The 19,778-nt window shown below is 33.2% G+C and overlaps 1 protein-coding gene across 1 annotated transcript; it reads left to right on the top strand.

The window, feature by feature from the left end:
* Positions 1 to 1,231: 1,231 nt before the first annotated feature.
* On the top strand, positions 1,232 to 19,702 carry LOC120342275 (ubiquitin carboxyl-terminal hydrolase 32-like). The gene is made up of 34 exons (XM_039411043.2): positions 1,232 to 1,473; positions 2,185 to 2,312; positions 2,540 to 2,645; positions 2,923 to 3,044; positions 3,125 to 3,287; positions 3,910 to 4,041; positions 4,227 to 4,334; positions 4,754 to 5,208; positions 6,157 to 6,317; positions 7,091 to 7,181; positions 7,548 to 7,683; positions 8,068 to 8,240; positions 8,541 to 8,644; positions 9,458 to 9,563; positions 9,710 to 9,821; positions 10,023 to 10,165; positions 10,482 to 10,563; positions 10,958 to 11,032; positions 11,809 to 11,958; positions 12,638 to 12,729; positions 12,921 to 13,094; positions 13,386 to 13,457; positions 14,001 to 14,103; positions 14,381 to 14,532; positions 14,710 to 15,094; positions 15,186 to 15,337; positions 15,422 to 15,606; positions 15,943 to 16,153; positions 16,437 to 16,628; positions 17,162 to 17,279; positions 17,533 to 17,664; positions 18,077 to 18,225; positions 18,498 to 18,593; positions 19,043 to 19,702. The coding sequence occupies exons 1-34, from the start codon at positions 1,416 to 1,418 to the stop codon at positions 19,211 to 19,213; spliced, it is 4,989 nt and encodes a 1,662-aa protein (XP_039266977.2). The 5' UTR covers positions 1,232 to 1,415; the 3' UTR covers positions 19,214 to 19,702.
* The last annotated feature ends 76 nt before the right edge of the window (positions 19,703 to 19,778 follow it).

Below are 19,778 nucleotides of genomic sequence, written 5' to 3'. Positions count from 1 at the left end.
GGTTTTTGAGAAATTGTCCGTTCGAAAACGATAACTTTGTGAAATTTATCAAAGAATCCACAAGAGGGCGTAAATTTTTTTTCAGTATTTCAGACTTTACTCAACTTATTCTAAGTTTAATGAAGTGCATTATTGTTGTGCGACAAAGAGAAAAATATCTTCTTTGATGAACTATCCAGTAATTTTAATTGAAATACAAAATCAGTTTCAAATTTGTTGTATATACATTGTTTTAAAAATTGAAGAATATACGCTATGTTTAGTATTATATATGGTCAAGTCAAAACGTGCTGAGACTGTTCTGACATATTGAAATCGAATCTTTGAGGTTTCTACTTTTCACCAATGGTGTTGCAATGCTTCCTTTATTGGAGGTTTTCATGAAACGACCATGTTACACGACGAAAATTCAGTCATTTTTATACATCTCTCAAAGAATTATAAAAAAATTTTGTGCACTGTAACAGTCGCTTTAGCTTGTTTACCATATATTAACAATACGAGGAGTGTAGTTAATGATTGTTTTGCTTTAATTGCTATTGTGAAAATAATCAAAATATACACTTTCTTATAAAAATCATTGGGAACATTTAATTTTACGCGTGGGTATTTTCTGCGATTCTGTCAGTCACAATTTCGTGTTTTGCTGCTAGCTTCACAGAGGTTAGCGTGATGGAGGTATTTTTTCAGTCTGGTCAGGTGATTTTCCGTCAGTCGGTTTTCGACATGTTGACATTTGTTTTTTTGTCTGACTTTATCCTTATGCGTTCATTTTTTACTTCATGTATGTCATATGGAATTACAGCCCAGAACAGCAGTACGCTATGTTAACCGTTTTGTGGTCGAAAAAGTTCGTATCGTTGTACCGGTATAGGATAAGAATTACACATTTATCCCGAGGAATTACTAACGTACCTACATACAGACATATTTATTCCGTTACCGGTACGTACGTACGTGGACCGTCTGCGCCACCGAGCTAGAGAAAGACCTGATGGCTGTCGTACACTCCTGCACTCTGACACTACAGTACAGCAGTAGAGTAACGTCCGAACGTTATAGTTCAATATCTGAATATAGTGAATATACCAGATATACTGGTATTAATTAAGATACCTGGTGATAAGATGGTATAACTTGAATTGTATCATGGCAGCATGGGCGTAATGACAGAATGGCAGAATGATTAATTTTTATTTTTTCAGCAACAAAATAACTATAGGAACATCATCTCTAAATTTTTATTTTTTGTTTTTTCCTGAATGACCAGAATTTCAATCACAACATGACTGAATGATAGAAATCAATGTAATCTCAGGTTTCTACACAACAAAGATTTAAAGTATATTTATATACTGTTGGATTATTTCGCTACTGAATTTCCAGGATCTGAAGCATATTGTGCTCCATGTACAATGGGAGGGAAAGATTCAAAACTTTCTATTTTGTCATATGAAGATGCTGCTAACAGAGGTGAGTTCAGCTATTGCATACTGCAGTACTGGCACACTTCAGTACAGCACACTATCCAAATTCCAAGAATTTCCCTCCATTTGGCTCAATAAAACAAACACTCCATGTGTCTCACAAACGAGGGGCGTCTGGGACCACGTCAGATGCTTCATATCGTGCCATGCTTGTCTCAATAAAAATCTAAATTAATCGTGGCCGTCACATGACCAAAATTGCCGTTTTTTGCTAAAAACTCTCGAATGCTACGGTAAATTTTTTTTTCCTTCGGTAAATCAGATTATTTTTTCCCAAGGAATTCAATGATGACGTTACTAGAGTGCGCTTTTTTGTAGTATTTTGCGCAACTTCATTATACTGTATTATTGCCGATATTGAGGGACAACAATGTCCAGACGTCTCCCAAAGAAGGGGTGTCTGATCATCTGTAAAATGGGTTTCTCTGAAACGGGACAATGTCACCCAATTTGTATAGTGTGCCGTACTGCACTTCCATGATGGCCAGTATTTACAGTATTGAACAACGCTTATACCAGAATTTGCTATAATTTGCAGTTAATATATATTTGTTGGGTAAAGGAATTTTTGTGTAATATTTAAAAAAAGAGTAATCTTATTGAATACTGTGCTTGTTATTGTCAACATAAGTATGTAATTATTGCTTTGTATAACACCTAGTGAAAACCTAGTCAAATTGATTACAATTCTTTTTAGTGACTAAAACTGAATTTGCCAGACTGCAGAAAGCTTACAAATCTGCTTGTGGATTTTCGGGTTCCATGACAGAAAATGTTTTAATCAAAGATGTTTTGGGTGACTTTGTGCCTACAAAATTAGCTCAGGTAAACGTGTTTCAAACAATTTTGTGAGATAGGCCTATGGTACATGTATATATATTGTTCATTACTAGGCTCCGATATGGTATATAAATTGCCTCATTATTTCCATGGAAATGAATAGAAATAATCAGTACGACTTCAATGTGCGATTGAAGTAATATTAAAATTCATTTTTTTTAATTTTATATTCAACTTCCATTGTCACATTATAAAGCTTTGTTCATTTTTAGAGATTATTTGCTGTAATGGCATCCAGTTCACGTGGGATGACACAACGTGACATGATCACAACCCTGGTTTTATTGACTCGTGGTAAACAAGAAGAGAGATTGAAATGTAAGTCTGCTTTAATAAAGACTATGTCTATCACTCTATGTCTACTAGAACATCTCTTATGTGAAATCTGTTTTAAGTCGCAATCATTTGTTAGATAGTGTGTGTGAGCATTGAGGATTCTTGGCTTTAGTTGTGGCTAAAATTTTTTCGCAATAAGTGTTTATCAGTCCATTTTGTTGAGCAATATACTATTCACCCATCAGAACACTTAAACAAAAGTATTGGGTGCAATTATTCAATATTGATATTTATGTTAATTTTCAAATTCTTTCTACAGTGATCTATGCAGTTTACGCTGACAACTCTGGTCTCTTCGTTACAAGACGCAGTATGGCTCTCATGGAGACTGCATGTGAGGGTACAGCTCTACCACACGAAGCAGCAGAACTCTTTACAACGGTAATGATCAAGACTTCGGCTATTTTTAAACAATTCATTTTAGACTCAATTTTACTGATCACTCGTGTTATTCATTGCAGACTGACAGAGTTCCAGCTGAAGTATTTTGTGACTGGATTAAAAATCACTCAGACATAACCTCAGTTACAAAATGGCTCTTAAACTCGGGTGGAGTAACTGTCAGTTTGACAGATTCAACAGAGATGGCAAACTTTTATCAGACACTGGCTGGTGTGACTCACTGTGAGTTTGTTGATGAGAAATAGTTAATTCAATGTTATTTTTTATATGATAAATTTTATTAAGTAAACAACTACTTTCAAATATCAGAAATATTGTCAGCTTTATCCAAGGCTGGGTTTGAATATTCCGTGGCATCAAGAGCTGTAGTGATTTCAAACTAGCTCCCCAGCTAAAATATTTCTACTCAAACGGATACAATATGTTTCAATTCATATATGATTCATTATTGGTCATTATTGTATATTCATTCTGGTTTTCATCACAGGAAGTAATTATATAACCGAGATATTATTGTCATTTGACTAAGTTGGATTTTTTAAAAATATTTTTATGTCCTTTACTATAAAGTAAAGGACACAGTATGGAGCAATCTTGCTTGTTAAAATCACTTACCGGTATGTAATATCCTTCTACCACCTCGGCTCAGTAATCAAGTCTAATATTTGGAACTGGCCCACTCAGGAAAGTAATTGCCCACCCCTGTTCTACACTATCTTTGTATAACATTGATCTGGAACACACACACCTATTATAAAAGAAATATAGATTCATGCATAAAGTTCTGAATTTGAATATTTTATCTAAATATCAACATCGTATTTTAATTCCATATTTTTCTCAGTGGAAGAAAGTGACATTATCGATCTGGAGAAACATTACTGGACTTTAAAATCACAATCGAAGACTGGACGTTTTGATCTTCAATTATTCAAATCGATTGTTTGTCCTCCATTGCCAGAGTCTATAGTTAAAGGTCTGTAACAAAGACATGTTTTGCCTGATCATTTATTTAACTCATACACTGTATTTTTATATATCTTTATTGCAAGTTACCGCTCTGAAAATAACAGCCTTGTTTATTAGGGGAGTCACTATATGTTTGTAAGATATGTGGAACGAATAAGTGGAATTAATATTTTTGCCAACGTTTTATTGCAGGACTATTTGATGCATTTGATCAAAATGGAGACAATCACATAGATTTTAAAGAAATATCTTGTGGGGTTTCTGCATGCTGCAGAGGCCCGTTGGCTGAACGGCAGAAATGTAAGTCAAAAATATTTTACGTTGTTCTACCCTCTCCAGTGTCAACCTTCTATGATATATTTCTGTATATTTATATACGGTACCTACCACCATTGTATTGTGAGAACCTACCATACCTTCAATAAAGAGTAATTTTCAATATGCTTATGTTTGATTTGCCATCTGAGTGAAGAAAGCCATTTTCTTGCGTTACAGATGAAAATCATATGAAATTAAATGAATATGAATTATGTGTTGTGTGTCAATAAAATGTGTTTCACTTTCAAATCTTTAAAAGCGTTTTTCCATCATTGTCATCAAAACCCTATGATAACAGTTTGTTGTACTATAATTGAGGGCAAACTAGACTTATTGTTATCCTATGCCATTATTAGTTTTCTTTTCTGTTTTTAATCAATTTCATTCATCATTCATTTTAGTTTGCTTCAAAGTATTTGACAAAGACCAGGATGGAAAATTAAATTCTGAAGAACTCAAATTTATGGCAAAGTCTTTTCTTGAAGTAAAATGTATGACGAGAAATCTGAACTCAGAGCAGCACAAAAATGCCAATATTCCACAAAGTACACTTATTTCAAACAAAGGATTAAGTTTAACCTTAACATCCGCAACATCTGAAAACACTGTCGTGAGAAATGCCCAGTCACCTATTGCCGCTGTTCCCCCAGTTATCAAAGTTGCCAGTTCGAAATTTTTTGACAATTCTTCCTCTATGTCTGCTTCAAGGACAAAAATCTTACAGAAAACAAATGATAGCACTGTAAATAATAACAGCACTGAAGAATGTAAATCGAATGAAATTTCAAATGAACAACCAAATATTGATGAAATCAACATGGTTGTATCAAGCGCATTACAATATGCAGTTGACAGAGTGAGTTCACTATATCATATATTTCCCTCATTATTTTGTATTTTCAATTTTAATTGATAATTGTTCAAATTTGTTAGGAAAATATTTGATCTTGAAACAGGCTTGCAATGTTTGATTGCCAAAGATTTGTAGAACATGAAAGTTGTAAAAGAAGGTTTATAATAAAATTACATTTTGACATACCGGTACTTGTCTTTTAATAATAGCTCTGCATTGGCTAATATAAATCAGGGGTGTGTAACCTTTGGCCCGCGGGCCAAATGCGGTCCACCAGGAAAACTTGTTCGGCCCGTGCCACTTTTTAATGGTGTGTGGCCGCGAAACGAGTTTTTAATTCAATCTAGTATGTGCGAGTAATTCCGATTCCTTTGCGTTGCAATGACTATACCTGAGCTTGTGCAAAGTGAACAACGCATGTCACAAGATCAATAACCAGAATTTTTGTGTCTACAACTACTAGAAAGTCTATGTCAAGCCTGTGGTTTTGTTTCCTATTTGTATCTGACCCTTGTCTAATAAAGGTTGGACACCCCTGATATACGGTAGATGATTGTACTGTACATGAACTATGTGGAAATAAATGTCTTGTCCTCCAGTATTGTCAAGAATTTCGTTTGGTGCAATCTTTGATTTTTCTGAATACTAAAAAGTAGAACTCATAAATAGTAAATGGTCCAGGAAGCAAAGATATATTGAAATGTTAAACAGCCTATCTTATCTTCACACTTGATAAATTAGAATTTATATTTGCAATTTTTTTTTCGAAAATTTTTACAACTTGAATGGAGAGTTGCAAAATTCCAAATATTCCTAAATGATAAATCTGACATAGATAAGGGCATTATTAATAACACTAACTCCGTAAATAAGCTGAAGATTGTTCAATTACACTACATCACTATTCGCTAATAAACATTTTTTACATGTGAGAATATTTTTGCATTTTAGGAAGGTTCTTTGACACTAGAAGAATATCAGATGTGGGGAATGGATGATATCTATCCAAATTTATTTCTCAATATCACAATTGAAATATGTCATATTGTACTTGGTTTACGACCTTCTAGTCCAGAAGAAGAAGGAATGATAATTCGAGGTTGGATGCAAAGGTAGGACGATTCATTCTTAAAAATATTGCCTGCTATAACCATTGGTAGTTGGTACTGTACATATTAGACTACAGCTGCCTTATTTGGAATTCATCTAATGAAAATATCTCAGTTTGTGCAAACTTCTGAATATCTGCAAGTGATTTGATTAATTTGTGTGACCTATGCTACTTTACTGTGACATGGCACTTACGCGTCGTAGAATCTGTTATGGTGTTTTTCGTTTACAGTGCCTGTCGGGCTGTGATATCGTTTCAATTTGTAATAATCATAATGCCTGTCAACAGCGATTGAGTTTCAAAAAATGCTTGTGTGCTGCTTAGTAAATCAGGTTTTGCATTCGAATACATGTTTGATTTTACCCATCCCTGAAACTGATATTAATTACAGATGCAGAATGGGAGCTCCCGAAGTATGTGTACCAAGATGGTGCACAATCTGAACATAGTATGCGTACCAGGTTAGGGTTCAGGTTGTGCGCCATCTTGGTACATATACTTCGGGAGCGCAGCAGAATTTACCTAGAAACATGGTTAGATTGTAATTGTTGATTAATTTGTTCTTATTCCTATTTTGTTATATATTATATTATAAAATTCAATTTGCGTTGGTTGAAAATGATACAGTAAGTAGTAATTTAGTTTATACCCAATTTATTTTGTTTAATCGATTAGCTTATATGACCTTCGACCTGTGATAACTGACCACTGCTGCAATTTCTACTGAATATATCTTGATTGTATTCGATATTGCAAATGATAATTTTTTCTCAGATGTGATTATCATGATGTGAATCCTGGTGAAACATGGTATGTGGTAGCTGAGGAATGGTGGAATAAATGGAAGAAACATACAACATATGATGTAAGTTGTTAAAAAAAAATTAGATTTGTTCAATAAATTCAGCAAAATTAAGCAATGATCTTCAGTATCTAGACTGAATGTGCAGTGCAGTACTAAAAATTTCTTCTGTTCTGTTAATTTGGCATCTGTTTTTTTAAATTAATTCTTCTGATACAACCTTTTTTCAGTGTATAATTATGAACATGCCTTAATATTTTGCAAACAGAGTTTTCTATTTTATTACAGTCATGAACTGTTTGAATGTGGTAGAATAAGCCTGCTTTCGTAGTCGTGGAATTTTGCATGCAGTTTTGAAGAAGTTCTGGTGAAGTTTATTCTATGTTTTTAAGTTTTTTTTAAAAAATTTTTATCTTCCATCTATTTCAGCCAATTCTTTCGCCATCCAGATCAAGGAAATGGGAACATGAAGCTTTAGAAAGTGACGTTGATGTTACACATGATAGGTCATCATCAACAGATACTATTTCTTCTGCAATTGAAGCTTCGGAATCATTTTATCACGGTTTGTTAATGTTTTTCATCGTGAACATGACTGATTTTGTCATGTGCACTATATAAATGCTATTTATTCGTCTTAGCAAGTCTTTTGCTATCGATCCAGCTAATCACTAATATTTACTTTACTTTATTTAATCTAAAGCCTCACTTAATGAAATCTAGAATCAGGTGACTAATTACGGTAGCAACTAGAATTGATTTGTAGTGCTTTGTGGCAATACAGCATTTGTGTATGTCATCATCATATGATGCTAGGAAAAGTATTCCATAATTATATCAGATTGTAGAGAATCTAATAGGATTATCAGCCCACGCTCTTCCTTTTTTATGGGCAATAAGAATTTTCATATATAATATCATGTTATTTTACATATTGTTTTTGGTTCAGCAAACCTTGCTCAGCACAAATCACACAAACTACGTTTACCATCAAAGAAGAAATCAAAGTCGAAAGAAAACATTAGCACAGTCAGTGGTGGAGTGACATCACAGGCATCCAAAGTTAATAATTCACCAGGACCTATTGTCAATACTTCTATTCTGATCGAAGAAAACCATAAAGTATGTACAGTGTTGACTTTGTAATTTGGATTGAATCAGTATGCCCCAAGTAGCATAACATTAACCGCGTTGAGCTGAATTTATGTGCGATAGGATAACCACATTCAACATTGTTCAAATTTACACTTTGTCCATCAAGACAAATCATGAGTCTTGCTTCACAAGCCAAGATTTCAGACAAATATTACTTTGAAATTTCATTCAATAATTTACCAATATACCCCAGTTTACCCTATGCAGATAGTCTATTATCCCTGTAGTCAACCAAATGAACAAACACCATAAAACTCGTAATTTTAGGTAGCCACAATCACAGATGAAGGAGGTAAATTGAAAGATACAATTGTTTGTGAAGAAGATTTTGAATTAATACCTGAACCAGTATGGAAAGCTCTTCATCACTGGTTTGTTCTTACTTTGGTGATGTTATGATTTTTAAACAACAATGACTACTAAAGTGAAAGAGTAATGTTGTTTATATCTCAAAATCTGCAATAAATCATTCCACATTGCTCTCGCCTGTCATGTGTTAGATCACGGGTGTGCAACCTTCCTCGTTGGTGGGCCAAATACAAGTAACTGGGCGAGCCCGCGGGCCGCACCTTTATTTAATCTAGACTTTCTAGCAGTTGCAAGCACAAAAATTGTTTGTATTTGCTAGTCATCTTACGGTATTATTAGGGATTCTTGCAGAAATAGTGAGTTGAAGCTCATAAACTTCTGAAGAAAGTGCTATTGAAATTTGTTGTCACACCGACTTTAAACCAATTCAGTGAGTAACACGTTTTTGTTATATAAATCATGTATTTTGCAACAGAATTTTGCTAGCTTGTTTCGCTGATATGCATGGTATAGGCTTTGCGACGCAAGAGGATAAATACTCGTTTTGCGGGCACACCATTCAAAGTTGTTATTTCTCCGCCGGCCGCACAATTTTTCCTCGCGGGCCGCACACCCCTGTGTTAGATTATATATTTTTGGTCAAATTTTACACCTCTACAAGGTTTTATGTCATGCTGATTATCTCTGTTCTTTCTCTCAATTATATTTTTTGGCAAGTGCAAGTGCTCGTGGTTTCCTACTTTACATGACTAAAATTATTGAGCAGAAATTTTTTTATTCAAAAATATAGATATCTTAAATGAGAACAGTTATAATAAGGGCCCCTGTATTTTTTTGATGGTACAGAATTAAACATTAAAAATTGAAAATTACAGGTATGGTGGACGACAAGTACTCCCACGTATTGTTCCTGTTCCAATTGAAAATGATAAAGCAGAAATTGAGTTGTACAGACTTCATGTATTGCTGCTTAAACATCAGGTAGGCACCAATTTGTTTTGTCACCTCTGCAGTTTTCTGCCTTGGTTTGATTTTTAGATTTAAATTGTAATATTTAAATAAAGCAACTATGTCGTCAGCGGTCAAAAAATTTTCTGTTTCTTAACTGAAAAATAATTTCATTCCAGACTCAACCACTTAATCAACAGAATATTCACATATTTTCTGGCAACAGTGCTATCGCTGAAGTTGGTAATGCAACATTTGGCATGCTCAAATCATCACTTAACTATGTAATTGGTAAGATTTCATTTTGTCTTGATTTTGTTCCTTAATTTCAAATGAATATTTTGGGGTAATATATGACTTCAAGGAACTATGTATATATTGTATCATAAATTTATCCAGAAATATTCAGTGAAAATGTCAGTGAAACTGGAGTCCGTTGATAGCATTTTATAAAAAGTAACAAAAACATTTAAGAATCATTCATTTTAATAGGTTCGAACAGTTCTCCGAAAAGATATCTGGCTTATCGTGCAACATTCAGTCGTCGACATACTATTAAACAAGTACAAACTTTCTTGGCAATAAGAATACATATGTATTATGACAACATTCGTCTGTGGAATTATATTGATGAGGTGAGGCATTATTGATGACATTGGATACTATAAATATACTTATAATGCAGAAGCAGAATAAATCAACAGATTTGCCAAATTTTGCAATATAAAACCTTGATTATACCTCTATAATATTCACAAAAGCAGTTATGATTATTTGGAAATGGAAAAATTTTCCCCAAAATATTTGGTTTATTTATTTTTGCTAAATATTATTAAATATTGTATATGTGTTTTTATGAGTTACACACGGTTTGTTTACCAAAAAAGATATCTACCAGTTGTGCTTTGTGGTATTTTTATAATTCAATGCCTGATTCTATTTATATTCCAGAACAATGCATTTGTAATGGAAGAAGAAACAGCAACATTAGAAGATTTTGGAGTGAAAGATAATTCACAAGTTCTTATTGAAGGTGAGAGGGAGGGATGACCATAATCAAACCAAACAATGTTCCGAATACATTTTGAAACAATATTTTAGAACATGTAGCAACAAATACAATTTGCAAAATACATTGTATATTCATAAAAATTAAATATTTTATATATTGTTTTGATTGATCTTTCATAACAACAGAAAGCCAATAAATCTTATTTTTGACTGCCAAAATTTTTAACAAAATTTACTTTATCACATTGTATTTGAATATACAATTTGTTTTGAATATTTAATTAGTTACTGGCAGTATTTCCACTCTCTTGCACTTTGATTTAAAAAATTTATCACATGTTTCAAAAATGCAAGCATAGACTTTGCCCAGATAAACAGAACAAAATATCACTTCTTACTATCTTCTATTATTTTAGTGAGAAACATGGACATGAGTTGGCCTGAAGAAATGTCTCAGCTTGCTAAGAACAAGAAAATCAAACCAAAACCAGGTAAGTTGTTTTATAGTCACACAATGTTCACTTAGGCTAGGATATGATTTTCATATTTATCCAGGGGAGAGGGAAGCTATTAAGGCGACTTAATCATGGTGTACCACCTCCTCTCTTCGGTTATCAGTCCAATGTCAGGGTATGGAATTAGTTGACCAGTTATTTGTTTCAGATGCATGGACTTGACGGAGGTCGAAGTCATAACCGACCAACAGTTGAATAAACCACCTCATGGCGACGAGGAGTCCAGCAATCCTCTCGCACATACGGTACTTATTCCTCACAGGTGTCAAACCTGCGAACCCGTGCAGGCTAATCAGGGGTGCGACAACAAGTGTATTTAACGCTTAGCATAATGCGCAACCAAGGTTTCACAGAACCCACATGATAAGTGTTTTTCATTAGAAGAACTTCATGTTATCACTGTCAAGTTGTCGTTTCACATTTTTCGGTTGGTAATTTGGCATATTTTATCACCGGCCTTGGGTTCGGCTACATCAAAAAGTTTGAAAACCACTCGATACTGATCTATATAACGAAATATTTCAATCATTTTCTTTGAAAAAAAAAACAGAAAATGTGTATGAAGCCTTTGGCGTTAAAGGAATTTGAAATTGATGGAAATTGGGAAAATCTTTGGGTGTGAATGATTAATGTTCTGGTTTTAGTATTATTTTGATAAATATGTTATAAACAGTAGTGGGATTTTCACATCAGCTTTGTATTAATATTTTTGTCATTCACAAACTCATAACTTTTCGTTCAATTTTTTTCAGCAATTGAAAAAGGAGTCACAGGATTATCAAACATAGGGAATACATGTTTTATGAATTCTGGATTGCAATGCATAAGCAATACACGACCACTGACCCAATATTTTATGATGAATAAACATTTCTATGAACTCAACAGAAGTAACCCACTTGGTATGTTACCGTATTCTAAGTCTTATCATCTAGTATCACTGTAATCTTAACACAGGAATAACCTGTAGCTAAATTCTGTACAACAGCCATAATATGCAAAAGTAAGTAAAAAGTTGAGTGCTAAAAACGAATTTACTACATCTATCTGTGCTCGTATTGAGATTATTTTGGGGTTTCAAAGTTGTCATTATTTTTTCTCTTAGATTTATCCCTTCAATGTTCTAAGGCAGGGTCTGGTAGTCCGTGATGACTGCACGCGAGATCCCAATAATAGGAAAGAACGATCAATCTTCAATGGTTGATTTGTGTGAGACAGCATTTTCAGCCCTCACCAATATGATGATAAAATACAGGTCAAGACTTGCCATAGAGTTGGATCTACGAGTTTGCTCGTCACAAATTGCTCCGGCGATCGATAAATTCTGCAGTGAAGAGCAACTCCATCCATCACATTGATGCTGTTTGTGTTGTATGAAACATTATCCTTCCTCGTTGGTTGGGAACAGAAATTGATACAACATAGGATGGGGGTCCATCAAAACTAAGATTCACAAATAGGGGTCCGCGGCTTAATAATTTTGGGAAACTCTGGTCTAAGGCACACATGCAAATTTTATTGCCCCATCAACTAATGATTAACCTCAACATATAAAGGGTCATTCTATAATATTTTCTTAAGGTATGAAAGGTCATATCGCGAAGAGGTATGGTGATCTGGTACAAGAACTATGGAGTGGTAAAAGCAAATCAACAGCACCCCTTAAATTAAGGGTGAGTGTTTATTGATATTGGTATCTTTGTCTTTAGTATGTCAAAGTATGCAGTGGTGAGTGATATTTTTTTTATTTTTTAATTCAGTCGATTCAATTTATACCTGATTTTAATGTCAAAGACTTCATGTATGAGGGAATTGCTTAAAATAAAATAATTTAATGTTTTTTTGACTTTTTTTTACAATACAGTGGACGATAAGCAAATATGCTCCGCGTTTCAATGGATTTTCTCAACATGATTCACAAGAACTTTTGTCATTTCTTCTTGATGGATTGCATGAAGATTTAAACAGAGTTGAGGAAAAACCTTACGTCGAATTAAAGGACAGTGATGGGAGACCAGATGAAGAAGTCGCTCAAGAGGTCACATGATTTTCATTCTGGGTGTTTTATTTGTACTAAAATATCATTTGTAATTTATTTTGAATAAAATTTGACTTTCATTGGTCAAGTTTTATTGTTAGGAAGCATTGTGATGTGATCATATCTTTGTGTCTCAAAAATAAACTATTAATGTTCATCAGTTTTCAACATTTTCAAGAGTAAATACCTATTGCATTGTTTTAAAGTGTTATCAAAAATTATTGTAGTTTGATATTATGAAATTGATATTAATTTTGTGTTTTTAATGATTAAAATCATTTTGTATTTTAGGCATGGGAGAATCATCTGATGAGAAACCAGTCTGTTATTGTTGATTTATTCCATGGACAAATTCGATCTCAGGTATTGTTTGATTCTTGTTTTCTAGTTTTTTCCTGGTAGAAAAATATAAATGAGGATAGCATATATGTGAAAATTCAAATTTTACAGATAGCAACACCAATATATTATTCATAAAGTAATGTTGTATCGAATATCAATGACTATAATTCATCAAGTTCTCAGGATATCATAATAATATTCTGATATTCACATTCCATGAGAACTCTTCTATTTAGATAGTGATTTACTGGTACATTTTTACTTTCTAAGTGAAATGATAGTTACCAATGAAAACTAAAATTGTCAAATTAAAAAAAAATTAGCACCAACTCCTGATTCAGGATTGAAAAAATTCTTGCCTCCGAAACTGCAAAATTTTGATCACCAAAACATTGTTGTATGCAACTTTTGTGTTTACGTTGAAAATTGTCACTCCATCTTCCACTATTGAGAATGTAAAATTCTGGCCCTGACTCCTCGACAAGGTGTTTAAAAATATGACCTAATCTCTGACTCTAATTGATGACACATGTCAAGTTAATAAATTTGTGATATGTTTTGTAGGTTCGATGTATGGAGTGCAATAATTTGAGTGTTCGTTTTGATCCCTTTACATTTTTGTCACTACCATTGCCAATGGATAATTCAATGTATCTTGATGTTATATGTAAGTATCCTTGTAGTTTTAATTTTGGTTGATTTACCACGGTCTTCAGAATTCATTCATTCATTGAGGAGGATTCATGGAGAATTACGATTCCTACTGTTACTAGTTTGAGAATATTGTATGTAATATCGTGGGAAATCATTACATGAATCATTGATACAATGCTACCTTAGTCTAGCAATCTTCTTTCACACAATCATCTCAGGCTAGACTTGAATAGTGTGATGACAAATATATTTATAGCTTCTCTTTGTTTCTCTATGTTTTCTTTGTTTAGTGGTGAAATTGAACTGCTTAAGACCAATGAAATATGGTTTACAACTGAACATGGAAGAAAAATATTACGAAGTTCGAACAAGATTATCAGCACTCTGTGATGTTGAATGCGATAGGTTGTTGTTGGTGGAGATTTCTGGTGCTAGAATTAAGGTTGGATATAAAATGTATTGTGAATGCTTATATTTATATAACCAGGCTGATGGCTACCCAACCCAGGGCAAGCAAATATTCAGTAAAATATATGAATGTTCAGTCATAATCATGTAATTTTTGTTTAAAAATGAATAGTAAAATTCCATCTCAACTTTTATTTTTCTCTTCTTTCAGTCATTCGTATCTGATAATCACAAAGTACGTACTGGTGTTGTTGGTGGATTATACGCATTTGAGATTCCTGCACCACAAATACTTGATATTGAAAGTCCCAATGTTCGAAATAAAACTCATAAAGAATCAAATCATGTCAACGGAGGAATTGTTACAAACAAACTGCCAGAAAAACCAGAAGCAAGGTCGACATTACATGAATCCAAGAAGACAAGTATTACAAATCTTCATGCTATATATAAAGAAAATGAATCAGAAGGTTCATTGAATAAAGATTTGATTGAAATGAATGGAATGCCAGGAGATGAATTGTCTTCTGCAACAATAACTTCTTTTGCTGTTGGTGGAGACTGTGACAATCTGACTACAGTGCCAATAACAGAAGGTAATTGCATATAATAGTAAACAATGTTCGAGATGTTGTCTAGATTGTGTTTATAGAGCATGTAATATTATATATGTCTTCATTTGTTTAGATGGATTGAGAAATAGGCAACTAATGAATGGTGATATACGAAGTTCCATTCCATTATCGGCATCTGACAGTACTATCAGTAGTACAACATCTAAGAATACAATAACTCAGATTACATCCCAATGCTACGTCATCGCATTTCACAGAAAAATGGTGAGTTAATAATTTCTAGTTCCTGCTGAACATTTTTCAATATTGATCTTAAAGCAAAAATTGTTTTACTTATTTTCATCCTAGTTTCATCAAGAACTCTACTTTTTATCACCTCAAAAAATTCAAAGAAGCTTGTTCGGTGTACCTGTAGTTGTTCCTTGCATGCCTGGCAATAGTAAAAAATCATTGTATGAAAATGTATGGAATCAGGTATCCAGATTTGTCAGTCCTCTTGGACCTAATGAAGTAGCAAATCACGCACAAGACTGGTACGTATTGTAAACTAATGAGTTTGATAAAATATTTGTTTGGTTGAACAGCTGCCATCTATATGAGTGCCTGCTGTTTGTTTAATTTTTGAAATTGATTTAGTGAGAATAGTAGTGTATATAATGCATTTTATTTATCTGATTTGTGGAATTGCCCATCTCTACTAAACATATAATGGCTGAATATCTGTTTGATATGCTACAATTTGTTTTTGCAATTCATTCATCAAATATTGTTCCTTTATAATATCAACGAAATGTTTCTGTACTTATATCGAATATTCTGTTGTCTATTGTTGTTAGTGATTGACATGTTTCTGCTTATTTTCACACCAGTGATAATAGTCTTCAGTCACAATATCCTTTCCTGCTACGAAGTGTCAAAAGATGTGGAATGTTATGTGGTGAGGGTTGTCCCTGGTATAAATTTTGTTGTGGTTGTGTTATCGAGTGCAATGACGAATCATACTTCCCAGAATCGGGATACATAGCAATTGATTGGGATCCAACAGCTTTGCATCTGAGATATCAGCCATCTGTAGAAAGAGTGAGTTTTTTTTACTAAATTATGAAAATACTTTTCTTTCAGTAATGGGGCATCACCCTTCCGAAGTTTTAAGAAGTATTGACATTAAGTTCAGCAAGGAGATTAGTTTTTCTGCATTCAGTATTTTATATTTTCAATTTGCTTAATTTACCACATTTAATCTTTTGCCCAAGTACTGTATTATGTTAAATGTCTTATCTGTCTTTGTTTTATTAGTTATAAAAGTATTGTTAATAATAATGTTAAGGTTTTTCCTAATGTGTTTTTCCTATAATTGTTGCAGGATATTGAAAATCATGAAACTGTTGATCAAGGAACTCAGGGACAAAGAAAACCAATTGATCTTGATCATTGTTTAAAAGCATTTACCACTGAAGAAGAACTAGGAGCAGATGAATTGTATTATTGCGGAAAGTGCAAGAAACATCAACTTGCTAAGAAAAAACTTGACATATGGAGATTACCACCCATTCTAGTAAAAAATTGATTTACATAATAATGGTATTAAATGTATACATGTCCTCAGCAATGAATTTGTCTGGCACTTGTGCATTGTAAAGTACCAATATTATCTAAAAATTTGCCTTTTTTTTTTTTCTGTCTTAACTATTCCCCTACCCATCCTGGGCTGTTAACCTTATTATTCAGTATGCCTTGAATCGTGATATTAATTTCCTTCCATTAGGGTTAATGAGAGCCCTATTTATCAATACTGTAATATAGGTTTAATCATATTACCACAATACTGGGCCGATTTTTATTTCTCGAATATCATTTATATTTTCTTCAAGCATCAATCTAAACCATGTAAACTAGGAATATTCAAAAGTATAAATAGTGTTATTGATTGGTGGTATGGCTTGATGATAAATAGTTATTGATAAATTTACTTCTCTATATTGGATACTCACATGACCATTATCTTATTATTATGAGGATTTGAATCAATACCTCTTTTGTGCGATTTTTGTTGGATTTTTACACTCAGCATTCTTATTTTTCTCCCAGATTATTCATTTGAAAAGATTTCAGTTTGTGAACGGTCGTTGGATAAAATCACATAAAATTGTGAACGTTGAAAAAAATGATTTTGATCCTTCAAAATTTACGACAAAGAAAATGAAAGGTGAAGCTTTGTGAGATAATTGATTAATTAAACATGTGAATTATTATATTCTATCAATTAATTATCTCGCTTTGTTAACATTGGTTGTAACAATGACTCAAGTGCCAGTTTCTGGTTGCCTAAAACTTGGGGGCTGGCTGTTTTTATCATAGGTCCATTAATGCGTTCTGTTTTAAAAAAACTTGCCTGGCTAAAATCTTTGTGATAAGAAAGTAGACAGTTGGTTTGATACCAGAAATTACTTTATTTTTAGAGGCCGTAGTAGAAGAATTGCCTTCGGAAACAGGTATTTCACAGTCTTCGTTAAATGAAGTTGGAGATGATCCAGTTAAATCAGATAAAAGAATAAAATTTGCAGACGAAAATGATTCAGGAAAAGTAGGAGGTAATCCAGCATGCAAAAGTTTCAACTCATGTCTTATTGCCCCATTTTCTGTAAATAAATTCTATGTGGAATTCCAATTATGTATATCAATTTTTGTTCCTTTCATTATTTTGTCTTTTTTACGATCATATTGTATGGGATGTGCGTCCTTCCTGTATTTGTCAGCTTCATCATCTATAAAGGGAAAGTGGGGATGTATTTTGTGAAGTGAGGGAAATCCATGAAGAATAGGACTTATTTCGGCACTCCAAAAGTATGTGAACCAAGATGGCGCACAACCTGAACCCTAACCTGGTACACATATTATGTTCAGGACGTGCGCCATCTTGGTGCACATAGTCCTTGAGGTCCCATTAATTCAACATTATTATATTCCAGTTACCGTAATTTCTATATTTTACTGAATAATCAGGAAAACCTGGCCCAGCTGGGGATGGATCTGATATGAGCCATACAAATACATCAAGTAATAGTGGGCGTCATTCAGCTGGTCCAGCTCGACAAAGAAAACCATCATTTAGAGAAGAAGAAAAACCACTTTTTGATTTGTTTGCTGTTTCGGTGAGTAAAAGCGATGCTTTTACAGTAATGTTTTTTTGAGACAAAAAGAGACAGTCAGATTTTTTCATATGGGATCATTGAAACTATATTTGAGTAGCCCTTTCATGGCCAACTGGAACCCCCAGTTTGAAGACCCCCGCTTTAGATAACAAAGCGAGAACTGCTTGCTTTCTTATTTAAACTAGTTTCGGTAGTATCTGTATCACATAATGTTTTTCATGCATTTTATTTAGGTTTCTAATTTTCTTATTAATTACGTTTTTTCCTGACAGTGTCACACAGGAATATTATGTGGTGGTCATTATGTTTCATATGCAAAGAATCCAAACAGCAAATGGTACTGCTATAATGACAGCAGTTGCAAAGAGGTGGGAAAATGATTCTTATATATTTTTAAGTTTTTGTGCGGAACTTATTTGGTAATAGGATCACTACTTTATACTTATCATACTTTTTATGGTACTCCAGTAGTATGTGTACCAGGTTAGGGTTAGGCCATAATTTTATTCCGATTTTCCCTTACTTTAGTTCTATTACGAGTTTGGGGACTGTCTGTGTTAGCCAAGTTTCCCATAGGTTTCCTTCCCTTTACACACTTGATGTAAAATAGGCAAACAAAATTAGTTACCTCCATATTGGTAAATTGAAGCGCCATTTTTATTACATATTAGCAAGTTTCTCTCTTTAAAAAAATTGTTCTAGAGCTCCGATCCATAAATACAATTAGTATAAATCTAATTTAATTCTGTTCTAATATTAATTTATTTAAAACTTGTGCGAAGTACTCTATATAAAATGTTTTGTGCTTCTATTCCAGGTGAAAGAAGATGAAATTAGCATTGATACTTCATATATTTTATTTTACGAACGTCAGGGGCTTGATTATGATGACTTTATGCCTCAAACAGATGGCAGAAATATGATTGATACTACAAACATGGACGATGATTTCAATTCGGAATATAAAAAATATTGTAGTATACAGTAAGATGGAAAATTTCATTTCAAGGTTAACTGAATCTATGACTAGTATTGATGTAGGGTTATAAGTATTGGACTATGCTGCAGTATTCTTCAAGGATTTTTGACTATGCATAGTTCAAGGCTGGTGAATAAAACAAATAGCGAATGCCATAAACCAAACTCTGAATGTAATCCTCATTTATGTTAGACTGAATATCATCTTGCGGTTTAAAGTTAACATCTCTCACATTTGAAATATTTTAAAATATAAGGAAAGTGAACAGTTTGCTCTAAATTTCATAAATCGTATATTGAATAGAGTAAAATCGTAAAAACATATAATTCACTGTGTTATTTCTCAATATTATTGTCTATGCTGATGCAAATAATTGAGCCTTGTTTAAATATATATATATTCTTCCGTGGCCGCGCATTATGTAAAATTTAGAACACGAATAAATCGTTTTATTATTTTATGTGTTTATACATTAGTCGAATAAAAAAAAGCAAGAGATCGTGTTGTATCATTTTATATTAAAGTGATCGATATCGTTAATGTTAATAAAACGATTTATTAAACACAAAATCTT

The sequence above is a fragment of the Styela clava genome, chromosome 3 (assembly GCF_964204865.1).
Source record: "Styela clava chromosome 3, kaStyClav1.hap1.2, whole genome shotgun sequence".
Lineage (NCBI taxonomy): Eukaryota > Metazoa > Chordata > Ascidiacea > Stolidobranchia > Styelidae > Styela > Styela clava.
The sequence above is the reverse complement of the archived record's forward strand: the minus strand, read 5'-3'. Positions and strand labels throughout refer to the sequence as shown.

Bases quoted from the DNA above. Each gene is read 5' to 3' on its own strand.
- LOC120342275 (XM_039411043.2), top strand. From the start codon at position 1,416: ATGGGAGGGAAAGATTCAAAACTTTCTATTTTGTCATATGAAGATGCT. The intron at 10,564-10,957 runs GTGAGAGGGAGG...CTATTATTTTAG, and splicing joins TTCACAAGTTCTTATTGAAG to TGAGAAACATGGACATGAGT. The intron at 12,730-12,920 runs GTGAGTGTTTAT...TTTACAATACAG, and splicing joins CAGCACCCCTTAAATTAAGG to TGGACGATAAGCAAATATGC.